This window comes from Oculina patagonica, chromosome 5 (genome assembly GCF_052425735.1).
Source record: "Oculina patagonica isolate OP01 chromosome 5, crgOcupat, whole genome shotgun sequence".
In the NCBI taxonomy this organism is placed as follows: Eukaryota; Metazoa; Cnidaria; class Anthozoa; order Scleractinia; family Oculinidae; genus Oculina; species Oculina patagonica.
The window spans coordinates 16277660-16296085 of NC_135762.1; the positions used below are offsets into that span (position 1 = coordinate 16277660).

An 18426-nucleotide genomic window follows, 5' to 3' on the forward strand; every position below is an offset into this window, starting at 1 on the left:
CGCAACGTTCTAAAACCGAAGGTGGTTCCGTTCTTATCATTTTGAGTCATTCTAGAGCTACCAGCCAACAACGACAACTCGCAGCAAAACAAAACATTTGCAGTATACCATACCCGTTTCCAATTCTACTGACAGCGGCTTTCTCCTTATAAGGAGCACGAATCGAAGGAATTATAACGCGCGCATGTACGTAACAAGTTTTATTCATGACGCAATAAAATTAAGAAGAAATCTTACTCGAGATTGTCAAGAAAGGAATTCGGAAAACGCTCAAACGATTTCCAGTCGTTTTAATATTTACTGATCTTGGTTATCTGCATTCGCGTGTTCACAGAGATTGGTCATTGCAAAGTTTTGAATTTCTGTCATTTCTAAAGAATGAAATATTTAAAGTACGTTATTGGCGGTTTAGCGTTGGCAGCCGCAGTAGGGACGTCTGTTGTTATTTACAACTGGTGGAAAAACAGTGGAAAGGTACGTATCTGTTAATGAATCCTTTTTATTTTTTTACCCAAAATTGCTTTTTAATTTCTTGTTCTGTATACGTTACACTGGAGAAAAAATTCGAATTGGCGACGAATTCAGAACGATTTGTAGTCCCAGATTCGTTTCGTCATTTAAATCTTTGCGCTAAAAAAGAACGATGAATCTAAGTTGAGAAGGCCTTCTTTAGTTTGTTCATAAGTATCATCCTCCTGAAATTTTTTAGTTAAAATTCCATAGTAGTTTCTAGTGATTTTAAGAGCGGTTTTCAACTGAGCTTCGTAAAACCAAAAGCAAAGTAATCACTCTGGCCATCTCAAAGGACACAAGCAATCCAGTGAACCAATCGAAACTCAAAGCAAATACACGCAGCCGGCACGAAGGGCGAGAAAACGTGCACAAACAAGCCACGATTTGATTTGGTTTCTACTTCTGATTGGAGGAGAAAGTGGCGCTACATTTTTGAACCATTCCCTAAACGTAGTACATGTAATGCAAAACCAAAGCAAATGCGAATTACTTTTGGATCCTTTTGATGCTGAAGTGAAAACCGCTCCAAAGCACACATCTAGATGTAAGTCATTCTGCGGTTTATTTTTACTATTTTTGCAGGATGAGGAGGATCATGATGAGAATGACTCGAATGACTCAGAAGATAACAACTGGCCTGAACTGAGGCAAGGAATTTTCAAGAATCCCAAGCCGGGCCCCTCTTGGAGAGTGGAGCCTGGGGAGTACTACAATCCCGCCTGATGATCGGAACGCTCTCCTTCCGCGCTTGCGCACAACATCACTGGGCCAACAGCATGTAAGTATACAATCCTGGTTACACCGCGTCTTACACAGTGAGGTTAGCTTGTAGAATTGCAACGAAACCGTAGGTTGCGTTCTCCAGCTAGTCCCTGAACTCTCCCTAGCCTATGCCCGCTCTACAAGGGGCTGAACCCAGGTGGGAGAAGAGAGAGTCCAGGATAACTTGCGCGAGAAGGAAGGATCCTGAACTCTCTCTTCTTGCGCCTGGGTTCAACCCCTGTTTAGGGCGCGGAAGGGAGAGCTGAGGGACTGGACTAGACGTTCCGAGACAGATGTAGCCGGCTTAAATCGCGCCATAACTTGTCCTGACTTGCCTTTATGATATTTCTACGCATAACTCTGCATTTCAGCATTTAACTAATGAAACGTTTTTGGGTTGATATAACGAGACACGGCAGTTTATGGAACTGAAAATTTTTAAAAACTGTCACACCAGCAAGGCGCAGAAGGGTACATTTGTTCAATAATCATTTCAGTGGCAAAAAACGTAGGAATTAGTGACTTCAAAATGCTACTAAAGCTTGCTCCATAATTTCCTATTGAGTAACTGGAAGAATCAAATGCTAGTTTTTGTACCGAGTACCGAAATACTGCTTTTTTGTTAATCTTTATTTGGCCTCAGCTGAGCATCTTAGCATACGTTGGTGAGTCAAAGTCCAGTCTTTTTCTGCCTAGAGCGTAGCAAAAAGCAATCTCACGCAATCTCGTCCCCAGACAACTTTATCCCTCGAAATATAGAAATGTCCCTGACAATATAACAGTTATAATGAAACAGAAAAACTATAAAAATGGCCGTCATTCATCTGATCTTTCTATCGTAGCTAGATGTAACATGATGCAAGTGATATGGTGCCTCGAAAACATGAAATAATTTATTCCATTTATTGCACAAATAAGCTTTTCATGTTCTGATGTTGAATAACTAGTCCAATATTTTCTATATTGGACCGGGTAAATAGCATATTGGACCAGGCATTGTACAGAATGGTTCCGAAAAACAACGGCGGTAATTTTACATTTGTTAACAGACGAATAAATTAGTTGTGCGCTTTTCACAATGGTGATATCGATAATAATAACATAACATCTATTACGAAAACGTTCATGCAATGCGACAAACCATTCAAGCAACATTATCGGTATGGTAAGAAAAAACAATAACCCGATCCAGTTTGTTTTAAAACAAGTATACCCACTTTATACCCGATGACAGTCCGTCATGCATATTATCGCCAAATTGCTTGTAATAAAATCTCTTGGAATAAAACTTCAGCCAGCGTGGCTGTAAACCGTCCATACACTTGTGACGAAAATCAAGCCAGAGATTCGATGGACTCAATATTCATCCAACTGGAGACAACTTTAAAATTAACCTTTTATCCTGGCAGATCTCATAGAGCTTTTCCTTCTAACATTGTTTACACTAAAAATAGTCTATTTTCACCTGAATCGTCTCATCGATATAAGCTACCGTTGAATAAGCTTCGCTACTGAAATAAGTTACTTTTATTGACTAACCCAGAAACAGAATCGCGCCGTTGCCATAAAATAAAGCGATGATAAAGATTTTTTTTTAAAAAATTGCCACAAGTACCTTATCATATCTCCCTTTCAGTCTGAATACTAAGCGCACGGTTTCGTCATCAGAGCGGCCCTCTCAGGGGTTTTAGGGAACAAGGGAACATAGCCATAAACTTTTTGGGAACATGGGAACAAAAGGAAAATAAAACAGGAACATGGGAACAAAAGGAAAATAAAACAGGAACATGGGAACAAAAGCATATTTTAGAGAACAGGGAGCACCAAAATCGAAGAAATTCTTTTAGGGAACAAGCGAACAGAAAGACAACTTTGTTGGGAACAAGAGAACATGGGAAGTCCTCATCAGAGAGGGAACCTCTGAGTCGTACCCAGAAGACTCTGCGTACGACTTTGTGAACAAGATTGCCAAGTTACCGTGAACTGCCGTGAGAATGGGAATGCTCAATGAGAAGAATATCATTGTGTTAATACAGATGTTGTTTTTACTTCAGTATGGAGTGTTTTCGTCGATGTCTTCTCCTTCTTAATTTTCACTGAATGAAAAAAGCTAAACAACAACCAGTTTGGTTTTAAGATTTTAAAATAGATTAACCGAGAAAAACTAGACAACGATGTGAAGCTAGTCAATTCTTGACAACTAATGGATCATCGAGAGAATATGTAGAAAGAAAATAAAAAATACTGACTTTGTCATGATAATACTCCCCCCGGCCCACACACACCCCCAATGTTCAAATAATTTACTATAGTTCGAGAGCAAGCCACATCAGCACTTGCTGGTTTTCATGCGGGTCCTCTATCCAGGTGGAAATAAAATTTGGAAATGTTAGTTTTTCATGGGGGAAAACCGGAGAACCTGGAGAAAAACCCTCGAAGCAAGGACAAAAACCAACAACAAACTCAACGCACATATGACGCCGGGTCCGGGAACCGAATCCGGGCCACACTTGTGGGAGGCGAGCACTCTCACCACTGCGCCATCGCTGCTCCCCCCTTTTCTCCCTAGTTCACTATGGCAACCCAACATGAAGGCTATATAACAGCTTACCAGGAGTCTGGAAACAAAAACGTTGCTTACATTCAGTTTTTTGTCTTTCAAGACTCTTTGGATTTCATATTTAAACGTTTACTATAAATACGCGTCGATTGATAAAATGAAAATATTGGTTTTTGTCCTCGATTTTTGTAAAACATAATCAAGCAAGCAGTCTTTAAAAGAAATATCTTTTTAAAGACGCTGTCAGCTATTTGACATGACAATTTTCCGATATATGACACCTAATGTACATAGTAAGTTTTCTTTTAATTGCATTTTAGCTATCTATTCATGTACTGCAAACCGCTTAGATCAAGTTACTTATCGCATATTGTGTTAAAATCATTTAACTGTCATTTCGTGCCTGAAGAGAATTGAATACGATCATTTTTCTATTTACCCAAAATTAACAGCTTTTAAAGCCCTCAAATTACCAAAAAATGTTTCCATGGCGACGGAAGAAAACGTTTTTGAACCGAACATTCTTGAATGTTACTGAAATGGTTTAATTTTCCTGTTTCTTTTTCTCGATCGTTTCGTTTTATGTTTATTCTTATCACTTCTCGTTTTATTGCTTATAAGCTATGTAGATTTTCTCTCTGTATATTCGACACTTGAAAAGCTGACTACACAGAGTCACTTTTACTTTCAAATGTGCAAAGACACGAAGTCGACGTTTACGCAGCTGCAACGAAACGCTAACACGGTTTTAATACTATAAACGCAAACAAATAACCGAACGGTGTAACACCGTTTAGCCCCGGTTATAACATTCATATCTGGCGAAAGGATACGTGATATTTTCCGTAAATCCGTCAAATAATAGGTCAAGTGACTTTCAATATGGCTCTTGAACGTCTCCAGCTTGAGTCAGTGATATTCTTTCTAGTATTTATAGTGTTGTTCGTGCCAGGTCCGACAAAAGTGATGTCGGACTCGGCGACGGAAGTTAAACCAACACAACCAGGACTAAGAAACACGGCAACAGATCCACCTTGGATGTCGAGGCCAGGTATGGTGTTTCATATGTTAGACATTCAGAGAGACCAGTTTAAAACAGCACTTCGTCGTAAGAATGGAAAAATAGATACGAGGATTGTTCGTTAAAAGCGGTCATGAGCGACATTCAATGATACAAGACCATAATTCTACATGATTTCTTAGTAACAATTTGTTTTCTTGACGTATAGGACCACATTACGTGATGAAAAAGAAACAATAATAAAGTATAAGAAGAAACAACGAGACGTCCTAGAGAAAAATGTTCTATTCCGAAGAATGTTAATTTTTGTGACTAGCAGATATCTTATGCAAAAAGACATTGTATATTGTGCACGCCTTGTTACACATGATAAGCATTTAGAATCATCCATAAGAAAAAATGTTCCATTGTGATTTTAGGTACTGATCTTTTTGCTTGTTTAAGTTGTCTTAAATCCTTTGGGACAAATTCAACAGCGAAGAGATCAGTATAACTGTGTTATCCAGTCTGTTCAGGGATATCACAAAATGTAACATTTGTTGTACACTCATTGTCCGTGTGTAGATGAGGTGAAAAGAGCGAGTGTGCGTCAGTTAAATATTTTGTAACTAACGAGTAAGAAATTGAGGCAAAAGGTTGCTGTATTTCTAGTTCAGTTTCTGACTTGCTAACGGCGTTGGGGAAGCGACTCAATGTGACACGTAAATCCTCTTTTAAACGTTCAGGAGAGGGAGCTTATTTAAATTAGCGAAATAGTAGAATGTTATCGGTTTGCCATACTTTGGTCAATGAATTAGTTTATTCGTGATTAATAACAATCCTTATTGAGCAAGAGTACCGGTAATATTACTTTCAAAGTTTGCAAGTAATGTGTGATTTTTGTGCCCACGTTGATACAGTAAAAATGCAGCCTGTCATTTAAAGACCTTTAAAGATTGGTTGTGAAGGGGGAAGGGAAGGAGTTTACAAGAGAGGGGTGGGGGAGGAGGGGGGGCCTTATTAAATTTGCCAAGTTGCTCCAAAAGAGGCCGAAGTGCTTAATAGAAGATGTATGGTAACCGAAAAATGGACGCACGTTAGTTTTCGTGGTGTGTTTTGCTTGCGAGGAGGAAAATATCTCGAAATATGTAGGCAGCTAAATGCAAGAGGCTTACAGAGCTCAGGGACGGCTGAAAAAGCAACATGATTCCATTCAATTTCTCATCCAAGAGATTAAAACACAGTAGCTAAAAAGCAATTCAATACACACTCAAACCAGGAAATCAGTAAGCAAAGATTTCTTCTGAATACCTGTGATTTGAGGTAAAGTGTGAGATATTTCTTTCAGACCTGTTGGAGGGCGATATCATGTTGAAAACTGGCAGGGGGGCAGTCAATCAGAAGATTTATCTATGGCCAGGAGGAATTGTTCCGTACGTGCTCGAATCCTCACTGAGTAAGTACATTTTTGCCTATGTTGCCTTTGTTTTTGCGCTTGTTGTGTAGTCTAAAACTACACAACAAACAAGGGGATATTCGGCCTGAACTTTCGGGTCGCTCACTTCTTCTCGGAGAAAATCATGACACTGAGGCCCCGTCCACACTGACCCGGGTAAATTTGAAAACGCCGCGTAAAATGTCTTCCGTCCACGTTAAACCGGGTAAATTTAAAAACGATACCAACATTGGAGAGCGTTTTTGAAAAGCTCCGGAGAAAAAAAGATGCGTTTTCAAATTTACCGGTTTCAGTGTGGACGGGGCCTGAGCCTTGAAACAATGGTTAAGCTTCTTTCGTGCTCTCCAAATTCTCGCGTGCATCCATTTAACAATTATACAGACGGTATTCCGCAAGATTGAGCAGGATAATTGTTTTATTATTCAACAATTTGTCAACGAAACACATTTTGCAGATAGAAAAACTGTAATGATGCAGCGCTGTTACAAGACTTTGGACAAATTTTCGCAACCTACGTATATCGCAGGGTATCTGTTATGTACGGATGTCAGATAATGTTAGCATTTTGACCATATATGAGCACGTAATAAAACTCGGGATGTACACAGGTCTCACAAGACACCAGTGTTTATAACCAACCGAGTCAAAACGTGGATCCTTAAGGTATTGACCGAATTTTCAAAAGCCTAGAACGTGAATCGAGAAAGCACGACCAGGGCGCTAAAAAGGAAGGGCGGCGAAACGCGCTCAGAGCTCTTGAGCGATGTGTGATGCGGAGGTGTACTGGGGCGAGCGCGCTCCACTGCAGCAAAGTGATAAACATGGCGGCGAGTGAGATTTGATGGCTGGTGAAGAAAAGTGATTGCTACGCGGAACCAGTAAGAGATTTCCACGAAATTCTTTTGGGAATGGAATAACGATATGTTTCTTCAACCGTCAGAAGTTAAAAGTGCTCGATTCTGTGAACACAGTGTTGCATTATCACAAATAAAATCAACTTGCTCGAAAGGCTTTTTACCTTTTCTTCGGACGCTAGCAATCAAGCACCAATTACGTAAAAGATATGGTCAGAGATGGCTCAGTTTCCAAACAATAAGTACAGTATGTATTGCTCTTTCATCTGTGTAAATTTCATTTTGAACTTTTTTGAACTTTTTGAGTTAGAGGTTTTGAAAGTTTATACTTTTTTCGACTGTGCGATCAGGGTGCTATTAATAACTTTTTAGCAATTTTACTCTTTTCTCTGCGATCATATTGCGTCGTCTTTAACTGTGAATGATCATGAATTATGATGGAGTCTTTTTCCAAAATCTGACCTGTGAAAATCACTGAAATCTTACTTTCACTCTGACAACCTCAGTAAATTGAGATTAAAAACTGCAGCTCAAGAAATATCTGTCAAGTAAATAAAATAAATAAAGATGAAAGTGTGGGGTTTGTATCCATGAACTTCCCAGAAAGAGTAAGTGTAACAGGGCAAGTGAAACATGCTTTCTGTAATTACATTTAAATCACTCATGACTCGGAATATTCCTTTTAGTTTTGATTTTGACAGATACACTGAGCAGCACATATAATAAGGTTAAAAAAAATAACAGGCCTTTTTTCATTATATGTTACTATTTTACTAAAAAAATAGAGTTTCATCTTTAGCCTGCATGCTAAAATTTTTATTTATGATCGCTATATCTATACACACCACTAAGTAGCCCATCAATATAGTGTGACCAATGATCTTTATTTACTTTTTTGATTTATTTGATATATCTTGCTCTCAGTCAGCTTTATTTATATCATGATCATGTGTTGACAATGAGGTATCAAGGAATGTATTGTTTCCAGGATTGATCTAGGGGAAGGGAGCAGGGGGTACACCTCCTCACCTCTGAGATGACCTGCTTCTTTCTAGTACCATTCCTTACAAAATTGTGGTGCACCCCCTCCTAAAAAAATCCTGGATCTGCCCCTGATTTCATATTTGATTTATAAAAAGAAATGTCACTATTTGTTAATGCAGAAGACCACTTGACACATAAATTTCTTGGTAATTTTCCTTCCAGATCTAGATCTCCATACACATAACTAATGAAATATAATTTTATGAAAAGAACTCTAAGGCATTCCCAGCTGCTTTTCTGACATACTTTTATCCTCTTTCTCCACTGAAAATATTAAGAATAATTTGTTTTTATACAATAAGCATGGTCAAGCAAGACAAGCAACTGTTGCAAAAAATTAAAAAAGGTTTGCTTTTTATCTTTACATCACCAGAGCAAAAGGCAAATTATTAAAACAAAAAAGGTCTTAAACGATGCCATTTAATAATTAAAAAGAGGGAGATGTTGATGTTTGTGATGCTAATGTTTGTGTTGTAAAGACATACATTTGCTTGGCTAGCATCCAGTGTAGGGAAGTCTTGAACGGTTTGTACTCATTGAGTGCAACTGCACTGACATAGAGTGCATCTTCTTCTGCCAATGTATGAGACAGTTCTTTTGTGGCTACAACTGTCACCACCTGAGGATAGAAACTAGTGCCTGTTGGACAACTTAGAAAGAAATACTGGTTGATAGATATTTTTTTGGGCGAAAATTATTAAGTAAAGCAGTCATCATAAGGCATTGCCTGATGGTTAACATGATCTACCAGACTGAGAAGAATCTAAGAAATGCAGTCATTTAATATTGATTTTGAAAACAAATTTGACTTCAGCTGCAATTTTCACTCAAATGACTGAGCTAATCAGGGTGTAATTGTGAATTTCACAGTTCAGAATCTTTAAAAAGACTTCTCTTGTTATCACGGTCACAGACAGCTACAACATGGTCGCAGAGAAACGAGTAAACTGCTAGAAAGCTAGTAATAGCACCCTGATCGCACAGTCGAAAAAAAGTGTAAAATTTCAAACCCTCTAACTCAAAAAGTCCAAAAAAGTCCAGAACGAAATTTACACAGATGAAAAAGCAATACATACTTTACTTATTGCTAGAAAATTGAGCCACCTGCTACCATACTTTTTACGAAATTGGTGCTTGATTTCTAGCGTTCGAAAAAAAGGTCGAAGGCTGTTCGAGCAAGATGATTTTAATTGCCATAATTCAACTCTGCGGTAACAGATTCAAACACTTTCTAACTTTTTACTGATTGGGAAGCATATCATTATTTAATGCCCAAAGAAATTTAGTGAAAATCTCTTACTGGTTCCGCGTAGCAATCACTTTTTTTCACCAGCCACACGATCGCATTTGCCGCCATGTTTATCACTTTGCTGCAGTGGAGCGCGCTCGCCCCAGTCCGCCTCCGCATCACACATCGCTCAAGAGCTCTGAGCGCGTTTCGCCGCCCTTCCTTTTTAGCGCCCTGGCACGACCAACAATCTTCCTGGCTTCGGCATCCTTTTCTCCATAGAATGTGAATGGAATCCAAGTCACCCTCAATGTATGGGAGCAAAAATTAAGAAGAAACTAAATTACAATGGTTCTTTGCAATTTTAACGCGGCTTTGCGCGTATCTCAGTAAAGCACCAGGCGAGTGCGAAACGATCGACAAGCGGGCTACCGCGCTAACACAAAAAAAACCGCGAAAGTTCTTGCGCATGCAAGCAGGAGTTGCTCCTCTCTTGATGCAGGTTACTTGAAGTTTTTTTCTTGTCAGCAATCTAACCCTTTTGAGTTCCAAGCTCAGAAAATTAACTTTCCTGACACACCGTCTTTTAATATCAGTTCTGAGAAATTAGTGGTTCGTCAAAACAATTCTTCAACTTGGTTATTTTCTTTCTAAACAGCTTATTACGCACGGCAAGTTATAACCAGGGCCATGAGGACGATGGAAAGCCTTTCTTGTGTACGTTTCAAGCCCAGGACTGATGATCAGTACTTTGTTAGGTTTATACGAGGACAAGGGTGAGTTACCGTCAGGTTTTCTTCCTAGTTCTCATACTCATTAATAATTCATCGGGTTAAAACAGAGAAAATCACAACCGTGAAGGACGTTCGGATACTCCAGTCTAAATTAACATAGATTTTTAAGATTTTATTCCTCTGTTAACTCCGTAGTTTTTTCCCAATTGAGAGGATATATTAAACACTCAAGACAGTGTTTCATCGGCTCTCAAAACACGTCGAATTTTGTCAAAAATACTCCGCTGCGCGTCAAATTTTCAACACTCTTCTTGGTGTTTGGTATCCCGATAAAACACTGCTTCTTGTGTTTGATATATTACATAACTATAATCGAAAAAAAATACAGTATAATAGATGGTTAGTAAAAAAATGGAATTGTGCAACCACACCCCTTTTCTTACACTTCAACCAATTTAATAAGGTGATTGTTGATACATTTATCTTAAGGGAAAAAGTAACGACGGTTCTTTGGAGCTTGTTAACTTTTAACTAAGGAGGGAAGACAAAATGAGCTTCACATTTTCTGGGATGTCGAGAATGTGAATAACCTCACTCAATTTAAAGGATAAAACAACTTTCGTCATTCCAAAAAAATATATATATCTTGCACGAACACCCTTTTTAACCATGAGCAAACCCCACCCCCAAAACACACAGGTGCTGTCTCTTATAATTCTAGCAGCTAGACCGATCCATCGTTTTGTTTTCTGTGATAGTTGCTATTCCTGCATCGGTCGAACAAGGGACCCAACAGGCCAAGTTGTTTCTATAGGATTCGGTTGTGAGCATGAGCCGATCGTCTTACACGAGTTGATGCATACTGTGGGTTTCTTTCATACAAACTCGCGACCTGACAGGGACGCTTATGTAATTGTGAATACACAGAATATCAGACCTGGTAAGTACACTAAATTGTTTAAACTCATCAGTTTTAAAGCTACAACTGACAGACCGATTTAGATATATTAATATTTTAACTTGGATCCGAGGCTTGGGGAATAAAACAAAAGAAATGATTTATTCATCCCTGAACCTCGACGCGATCTCTTTTATTTTATCCCCCCAAGCCTCGGAGCCAAGTTAAAATTTAATATAAAAGTAATCACTCTTATCTGGTCGACTGGTAAAGGACGGAAAAATTCGGCGAACCAATCAAAACTCGAAACAAATACATATGTAGCCGGCACGAAGCGCGGGAAAACGTGCGCGAGTGACTTATGATTGGTTTTGATTTTACTTCTGATTGGTTGAGAAAGTGGCGCGAGTTCTTTTAAACCAATCACTATAGTAAGCGTAGTAATACAAAACAAAGCAAACGCAAATTACTTTCGATACTCAAGTAAAAACCGCAACGCAATGCCATCAGAACATGCAAGAAAAAATGTAGTTGTTGACAGCATGTATGAGTTATTTTACCCGGCCATTCAAGGAAAGTAAAGCCATGCAAACACATAATTGCTTTCAGTTCGACAATAAATTTAAAAAAATAGATCCGCACTGCCTAGATGTGTCTAGAGCTGAGCTTCATTGAGATTTGTGCATTATTGTATTGCTTGGTAACGGTAGTGCATTAATTAATTAGTAACTTGGTTAGAATGACGTCATAATTTGAGGTATACGAAGCACTTACCTAAATTTTTAGCGTTATAGCATTGTGTCTGCGCTGCGCACTAGACACAAAAACCGCTCTAAACTATTCACAACTAAAAGCGCGCCATAAAGTCCCATGACGGTTATTGCCTAGTTCTGAGAGATTGATTGAGGCATACTGTACTGATCGATGGAATTTTAACTGTTTTACTTTTTTACAGGTTTAGAGCGGAACTTTAAGAAGTACAGCCATGGGGAAGTGGATCGGTTAGGGGCACCATATGACACAACATCACTCATGCACTTACCACGGCTCAGCTGGAGCAGGAACGGGAGGAACACAATAGAATCACGCGCCGGAGCCCATGTAGTTTTGGGCCAACGGCGAGGTTTATCAGTCGTGGATAAACAACAGCTTAATCAATTGTACAAGTGTAGCAATAACGAGGGTAAGACAGTGTTCCTACAAAGAATTTTGTTAACTATAAACTAAACTGCAATACAGTAAAAACCCGCGAGTAAGAACCTAGTTTTTTCCAGGTTAGTTAACACAAATTTACGCTATTAAGGTTCTTAATAGGTTCTTATTTTCTGAGGAAAAATTTACATTGTTCCTTATAGAACTTTTAGTAACTTGTTTTCAACCCAGTTTATTTGTATACAAGTGTTTATGTAAAAATGAAGCACTTTTCATTTAGAATCCTCTCGGGTTTTTACTGTATATACGGTAGTGGTACAATTTTCAGTTACTGTCTAAAAATAAAATGGGCTTTTTCTAGGTTGCTATCACGCTGCAGGTCTAGAGAAAGGCCAAATACGAGATTCCCAACTGCGTGCCAGCTCTTCCAAGAAATACTACGAACCACATCAGGCTCGGTTACATCTGACCGCGGGACAAAAGGGGCTTGGGGCCTGGTGTGCTGGGCGAAGTGCGATTGGACAGTATCTCCAGGTAAGCTTTGTTTGTGTCTAGTGCGAAGCTCAGACACAAAATTTGGGTAAGTGCTTCATATAGGGAAAATTATGAAGTCATACTAACCAAGTTCCACTGAAATTTCATATACGTGACAGCGCACACAAAGTATTTTGCGGTATTTGTTTTCTGGGTAATAGAAATCGATAATCATACGTTATTCCCTCGTAACCCTAAGTAAACAACCGATGACCACGTATATCATACGAAACAAATCTTAGTTGAAAGAATTAAGACTACGTCAACAAACGTCAACACCATGTGCTGTCTGTTATCTCGCGCGCGCTAAATTGAAGATATTCGGGCAAATGGGCAAATAGTAAATGCTAAATTAACTAATCAGAGCGCATGCTTTACTAACGGTGAGCAACAAAAAAATTATGTTAATTGTACTCTAGATAGTTTTCCTAGATCACCGTGCACCTGTTTATTATATTTACTCTCTGCTACACTGTCGAAGCCTGATATTTTGACGCTTTCTCCACATCTCTAGTTTACGCCAACAAAATCCTTATTAATGCGCTACCGTGACCGAGAATTAAAATAATTCACAATGCTCAATAAAGCTCAGCTCAGGGAGATCAATGTCAAAAATGTGCCCGTTAATGAATTAAGTTCGTTTGGCAAGTCAAGCATGGCAACTGAAGAAAAAGGATGGTTAAAGCAATTAAAAACAGAAATAAAGTCTAGCCAAGAATTTTCAAACGTTCATTCCAACTGTGCTGCCGTAAACCAATTCCCCGATTTCCCATATAGGCTTGTACAGCCCCCGAAATGATCCCCAACCCCGAACTGATCCCCAAATTGACCCTGAAATGATCCCGACCCCGAAATGATCCCCAGATTTTTTCACGCTGACCCTGAAATGATCCCCAAGTAATTTTTGGAATGGCAATTAAGCATAGAAATTTGGATTGCTCAATAATAAGGAAAACTGAAGCCATAACGCAAAGTACAACTTAAAATAGGAAAAGACTTTAATAAGTGCTATTATAACTGAGTGCAAAAAAACGTGACCATAAAACAGAAACGTTTTTTTAATTCTAATTTATGTTTCAAAATTGGTTATTCTCAAATAGCAACCAAGAAAAAGGAAGAACCGTTTTTTTTAAATTTGTGTTTATTGGATTTTTATGTTCATAGACATACTTTCAGTCGTGAGAATTATACTTAGTACTCTCGATCGAATCAATTAAAACTTATTCAGAGAAAATTTGCTTGTTAAAGCGGGATAAAGAAAGACAACATTAAATGCCCTTAAAATGTTAATTTTCGTTTAATTTGATTTATTTGTAAGTTGATATGTCGCATTCACTTCATATCTGTTTTTGTCTTCTCGACGTAACCCGGCACAGCGTCAAGCTTAATAAAGGCCCGTTTACACAGACGATTTTTGTCGCGCAACTCAATGCAATTTTTGCCGCACGGAAGTTGCAACAAGTTTCGAACATGTTCGAAACTCCTGCGGTATCACGGCAATAGAATCACCGCTAGTTAAATTTACACGCTTGCAAACTCGCGGCGATTTCATGTTATCATCCCAGGTGATACATGTAACACCGATCACATCCTCAACCGAATGGCACTTCTAAGCCATGAGGCCTTATTATTGAGCAGTCCACACCTCTACGTTGAAACGCCATTCCACAAATTACTTGGGGATCATTTCGGGGTCAGCATGAAAATATTTGGGGATCATTTCGGGGTCGGGATCATTTCAGGGTCAATTTGGGGATCAGTTCGGGGTTGGGGATCATTTCGGGGGCTGTACAGGCTTTTAGACATTTCGCGAAAGGTCCAAATATCTGGGAGGTCGGGGGTGAGTAATTAGTGTTCTTGTCCTGCTACCGTTGTTAAGTTTCTCTAATGCACTCCACAGATCGACTTAGGCTCAAGGCACAAGATTACGGCGATTGCCACCCAAGGCATGGCGAGCTATTTTACGAAGGCCTGGGTATCAGGGTACAAAGTCCAGGGCAGTGACAATGGCAACATATACAGCTGGTATACAAGCGTACAGGTCAGCGGCATTATCGCTCTGAGTTTGAACTTTCAGTGAATGCTGGTCTTGTTGTGCGAATTTTCATAAACCCGAATTTCCACATATTTATAGACCTATATTGCACGACACTCTTCAAAATTCCAAAAAAAAAATGAAACTTCCCAGAGCCTCAACGGTGCGAGTCAATTGGTCGGTGATTTGTTTAGAAAACTTCTTTCACGAACCACGCTTGAAAACATGTTTTTAAGGGGCTGCTTTTTTTACATGATTCCGAAATGACTCTCAAATATATTCCCGAACGAATCTCGTTCGCTCATTCACATGACACAGTCGACCGGTTCAACCAAAGGCATTTTCACATGCGCGGTTTTCGCGCAAGATCAAAACAAGGTGGGGCAATGTTTCGCGCGAGATTAAACAAGATGGCGCATGTTTTGCGCAAACATGTTTTTGTGCCCATTAATGGCCGAATCTTCAATTTTAACGAGCATAGAGCTGCTTCTTTGGGCTAAACTATAAATGCTATTACGTTTTTTTCGCTCTGAATTCAAACTGTGGCTTCCGTATGCGGTTTCTTGAAATGCGATTTCATCTCGGAACAAAATGTCGAAATTCGTTCTGTGTTTAATACATGATACCAGAATAAATGTTATTCCAGGACGAAAAGTTTATTCCGGAATGACTGGAATGAACTCATGCATTCCAGAATGACTTGACTTTCTTCTCGCTATCTAGCCTGCGAACAGGCTCCCGAGTGGGGTTTCCGCGAGCGAAGCGAGCGGAAGAGCGCAGGCTACTCGCTATCATGTAAACAGATACAGAGAAATATATGAGGATGGAATGAACTCGTTTCGAAATGAAGTTAACAGTCATTTTGGATGAATCTGCAGCCAACACAGAGACTGTTGTGTTCTTAATTATGTTCCCTTCGCGGGGAAAGGGAAGGTGCGAAGAGAATAGGTACAAGCTTAAAAAGAATTTCAGAACAGGCCAGCGATCATTGCGATTTAGTAAAAATTCAGTTTCTTTTCTTTACTTGAATTCGTGATTGCATAGAAGTAAGGAGAATACAGCCCCTTAAAAACACAACGAAACCAGAAATCACTGTTTGCTTTCTATATGATTTTAATACAACGTCAGCTTCCCTTCTTTTCCCTTGCATAATTCAATCTTTGTCTCTTTTTCAACAGTTTCTAAATGGAAATTGGGACGCTAACTCTGTTCGGTATAACGCCCTTCCAGCGCCGTTCAGAGCTCGTTTTGTCAGAATCCTTCCCACTCACTGGTACAACCAGATATGTTTACGAGTTGAGATTTATGGGTGCAAGTAAAGGTAAGGCTTAGGCCCTGTCCACACTGACCCAAGTAAATTTGAAAACCCATCTACCCGGATAGGCCAACCGTCCACACTGAAACGGCGTTTTCGGTCACCGAAAACAGTACTTTTCAAAAACGCTCTAGTGTGAACGGCGAACGCGGGCGAAACCAGGACATTTTGAAAACGCTGACGTCAAATAGTCATTCTCTGTCAAAACAAAAGGTAAAATTAGCTTAACAATAGCTATGTGCATGCGTTGTAACTCTATGATGAGGCGAATCGTTTTCAAATTTACCCGCGTTACTGTGGACGGAAAACATTTTATACGGCGTTTTCAAATTTCTCCGGATTAATGTGGACTGGGCCTTGGAGCGGTTTTCACTTGAGTATCGAAAGTAATTGGTAATTCGTATTTGCCTTGGTTTTGCATTACTACGCTTAGTGATTGGTTTATTAATCTAGTGCCAATCAGAAAACCAAAACAAATCGTGACTCACTCACACGTTTTCCCACGCTTCGCGCCAGATACATGTATTTCGAGTTTTGATTGGTTCACTTTACTGTCTGCTTCCTTTGTGATTGGCAAAAATGATTACTTTAATAATAATCATGGATTGATGTGTGGAGAGAATGAACTCAGAAGAAAATTCTGAGTTCACAGATGGGACTCGAACCCACGACCTTCCGTACACTAGTCGGACGCTCTAACCACTGAGCTACTGAGAACTCTAATGGTGAGCAGTGGTCATTTGTGGGTGACACAACGACTGCATCGTGCAAATCACATTATGTCAATAAACACACACATTTAACTGCATCACGCAGTCACGTAGTACTCTCAGAGTAAATAAATAATAATAATGGATTGATGTGTGGAGAGAAAGAACTCAGAAAAAATTCTGAGTTTACAGATGGGACACTTTTCCATTTAGCAAACACTATGATAACGACTTTTCGTCCTGGTTACAAAAGTACTTCAGGTCTTGTGATACTTTTGTTTTTTATTCCTTTTAAGGTTGATGAAAGAAGTTTGCATTCTCCCATTGAACGAGCAAACACCGCATGATGTGTTAAAAAATTAATAATTTAATTTGTCGTGTATATTAACGACAGGGAATTTAGGGCAATGACAGGGAACTGTGGACCGCAGTTGTTTAATTATATAAAATATATCTACCTATTTTTATGTTAAAACAGTAAAAGAAAGAGATAACCGAATAGTTAGATAAATTTAGGTATTGTAATCGTTACATAACGTTATAAAACATATAGTATTTCCTCGTCTCTCAAGTCCCCGATGTTATAGCCCCCCTTTTAGAGGTTACCCCCCCCCCCCTCCGATCCCCGTCAACTCATTTTTACTGTGACTTGTATTGACGGTGAATATCTTTTAGCATTTTTGTCTTATATGCAACGTTAAAAGCCCCCCTTCCCACCCTCAAAAAAATTACCCCTTCCTCCCATCACCACACTATCCCAGGTAGCTTTATACAGGAAATACGGTATGAGCGTTTTTGTACTCTATACACTTCAAATAAGCAATAGAGCAGTTTTTACTTGAGTGGCGAAAGTAATTCACCTTTGCATTGGTTTTGCATAACTACGCTTAGTGATTTGGTTTTAACTCTCGCGCCACTTTCACAGCCAATCAGAAAAACAAACGAATCGTGACTCGCTTGCGCACGATTCGCCGCGCTTCGTGCCAGCTATATGTATTTTCTTCGAGTTTTGATTGGTTTACTGGATTGTCTGAGTTCTTTGTGTTTGGCTAAAGTGATTACATTGGTTTTGGTTTTAGGACACTCAATTGAAAACTGCTCTAAAGGAGTAAGGAGATGCTTCAATTTTGCGCAACAAGTAAGCGATGGTTGTTGTGCTTTATACTAGGCTGAGCGAGAATAAAATGGAGTTATTTTCCCTGTGTGTTTATTGTCGTTACTTTTAAAGATATTAAGAGCAATTCTCTGTTAAAATGAAGCAAAGTGGAATAAAAAAATAAGAATAAAATTTTTTGACACCCCTTCATATTTTGCATGCAGTTAAAATTTAGGGGGGAGTACAAAAATGCCCTTTTTTGAGGTTGCAACCTTATTGTTGTCATGGCAATACCCATCGTTTGTTGGTGTCTCCAAACTTAATTTTTCACTCTAAAATGCAAACAGCTGTTTCTCGAGTCCATTAAAACTCTACTGCTCAAGACTTGGACCAAATATGAAGTCATCATAATACGGTTGCACAGAGAAATAAAATTTATCTTCGAGTGTTTTGAACATGAGAAGATAAATTTCATATATCCAAACAACCATGTATTATTCTGTGTATTATATAAACCTACTAATTACGATGTTTT

At 39.1% G+C, this 18426-nt stretch overlaps 1 protein-coding gene across 3 annotated transcripts; it reads left to right on the plus strand.

Moving 5' to 3' along the window:
* Window positions 1-210: 210 nt before the first annotated feature.
* Window positions 211-17993, plus strand: LOC144652977 (hatching enzyme 1.2-like). Of its 3 annotated transcripts, none has more exons than XM_078512875.1 (10): window positions 211-474; window positions 1096-1291; window positions 6184-6291; window positions 10076-10193; window positions 10910-11091; window positions 12005-12232; window positions 12563-12735; window positions 14636-14776; window positions 15949-16091; window positions 17092-17993. In XM_078512875.1, the coding sequence occupies exons 3-9, from the start codon at window positions 6204-6206 to the stop codon at window positions 16087-16089; spliced, it is 1071 nt and encodes a 356-aa protein (XP_078369001.1). In that variant the 5' UTR covers window positions 211-474; window positions 1096-1291; window positions 6184-6203; the 3' UTR covers window positions 16090-16091; window positions 17092-17993. The 3 variants fall into 3 exon arrangements, with proteins under 3 accessions (XP_078369001.1, XP_078369000.1, XP_078368999.1); XM_078512874.1 differs by having other exon boundaries at window positions 1105-1291; XM_078512873.1 differs by lacking the exons at window positions 211-474; window positions 1096-1291 and adding an exon at window positions 4561-4886.
* Window positions 17994-18426: the final 433 nt, after the last annotated feature.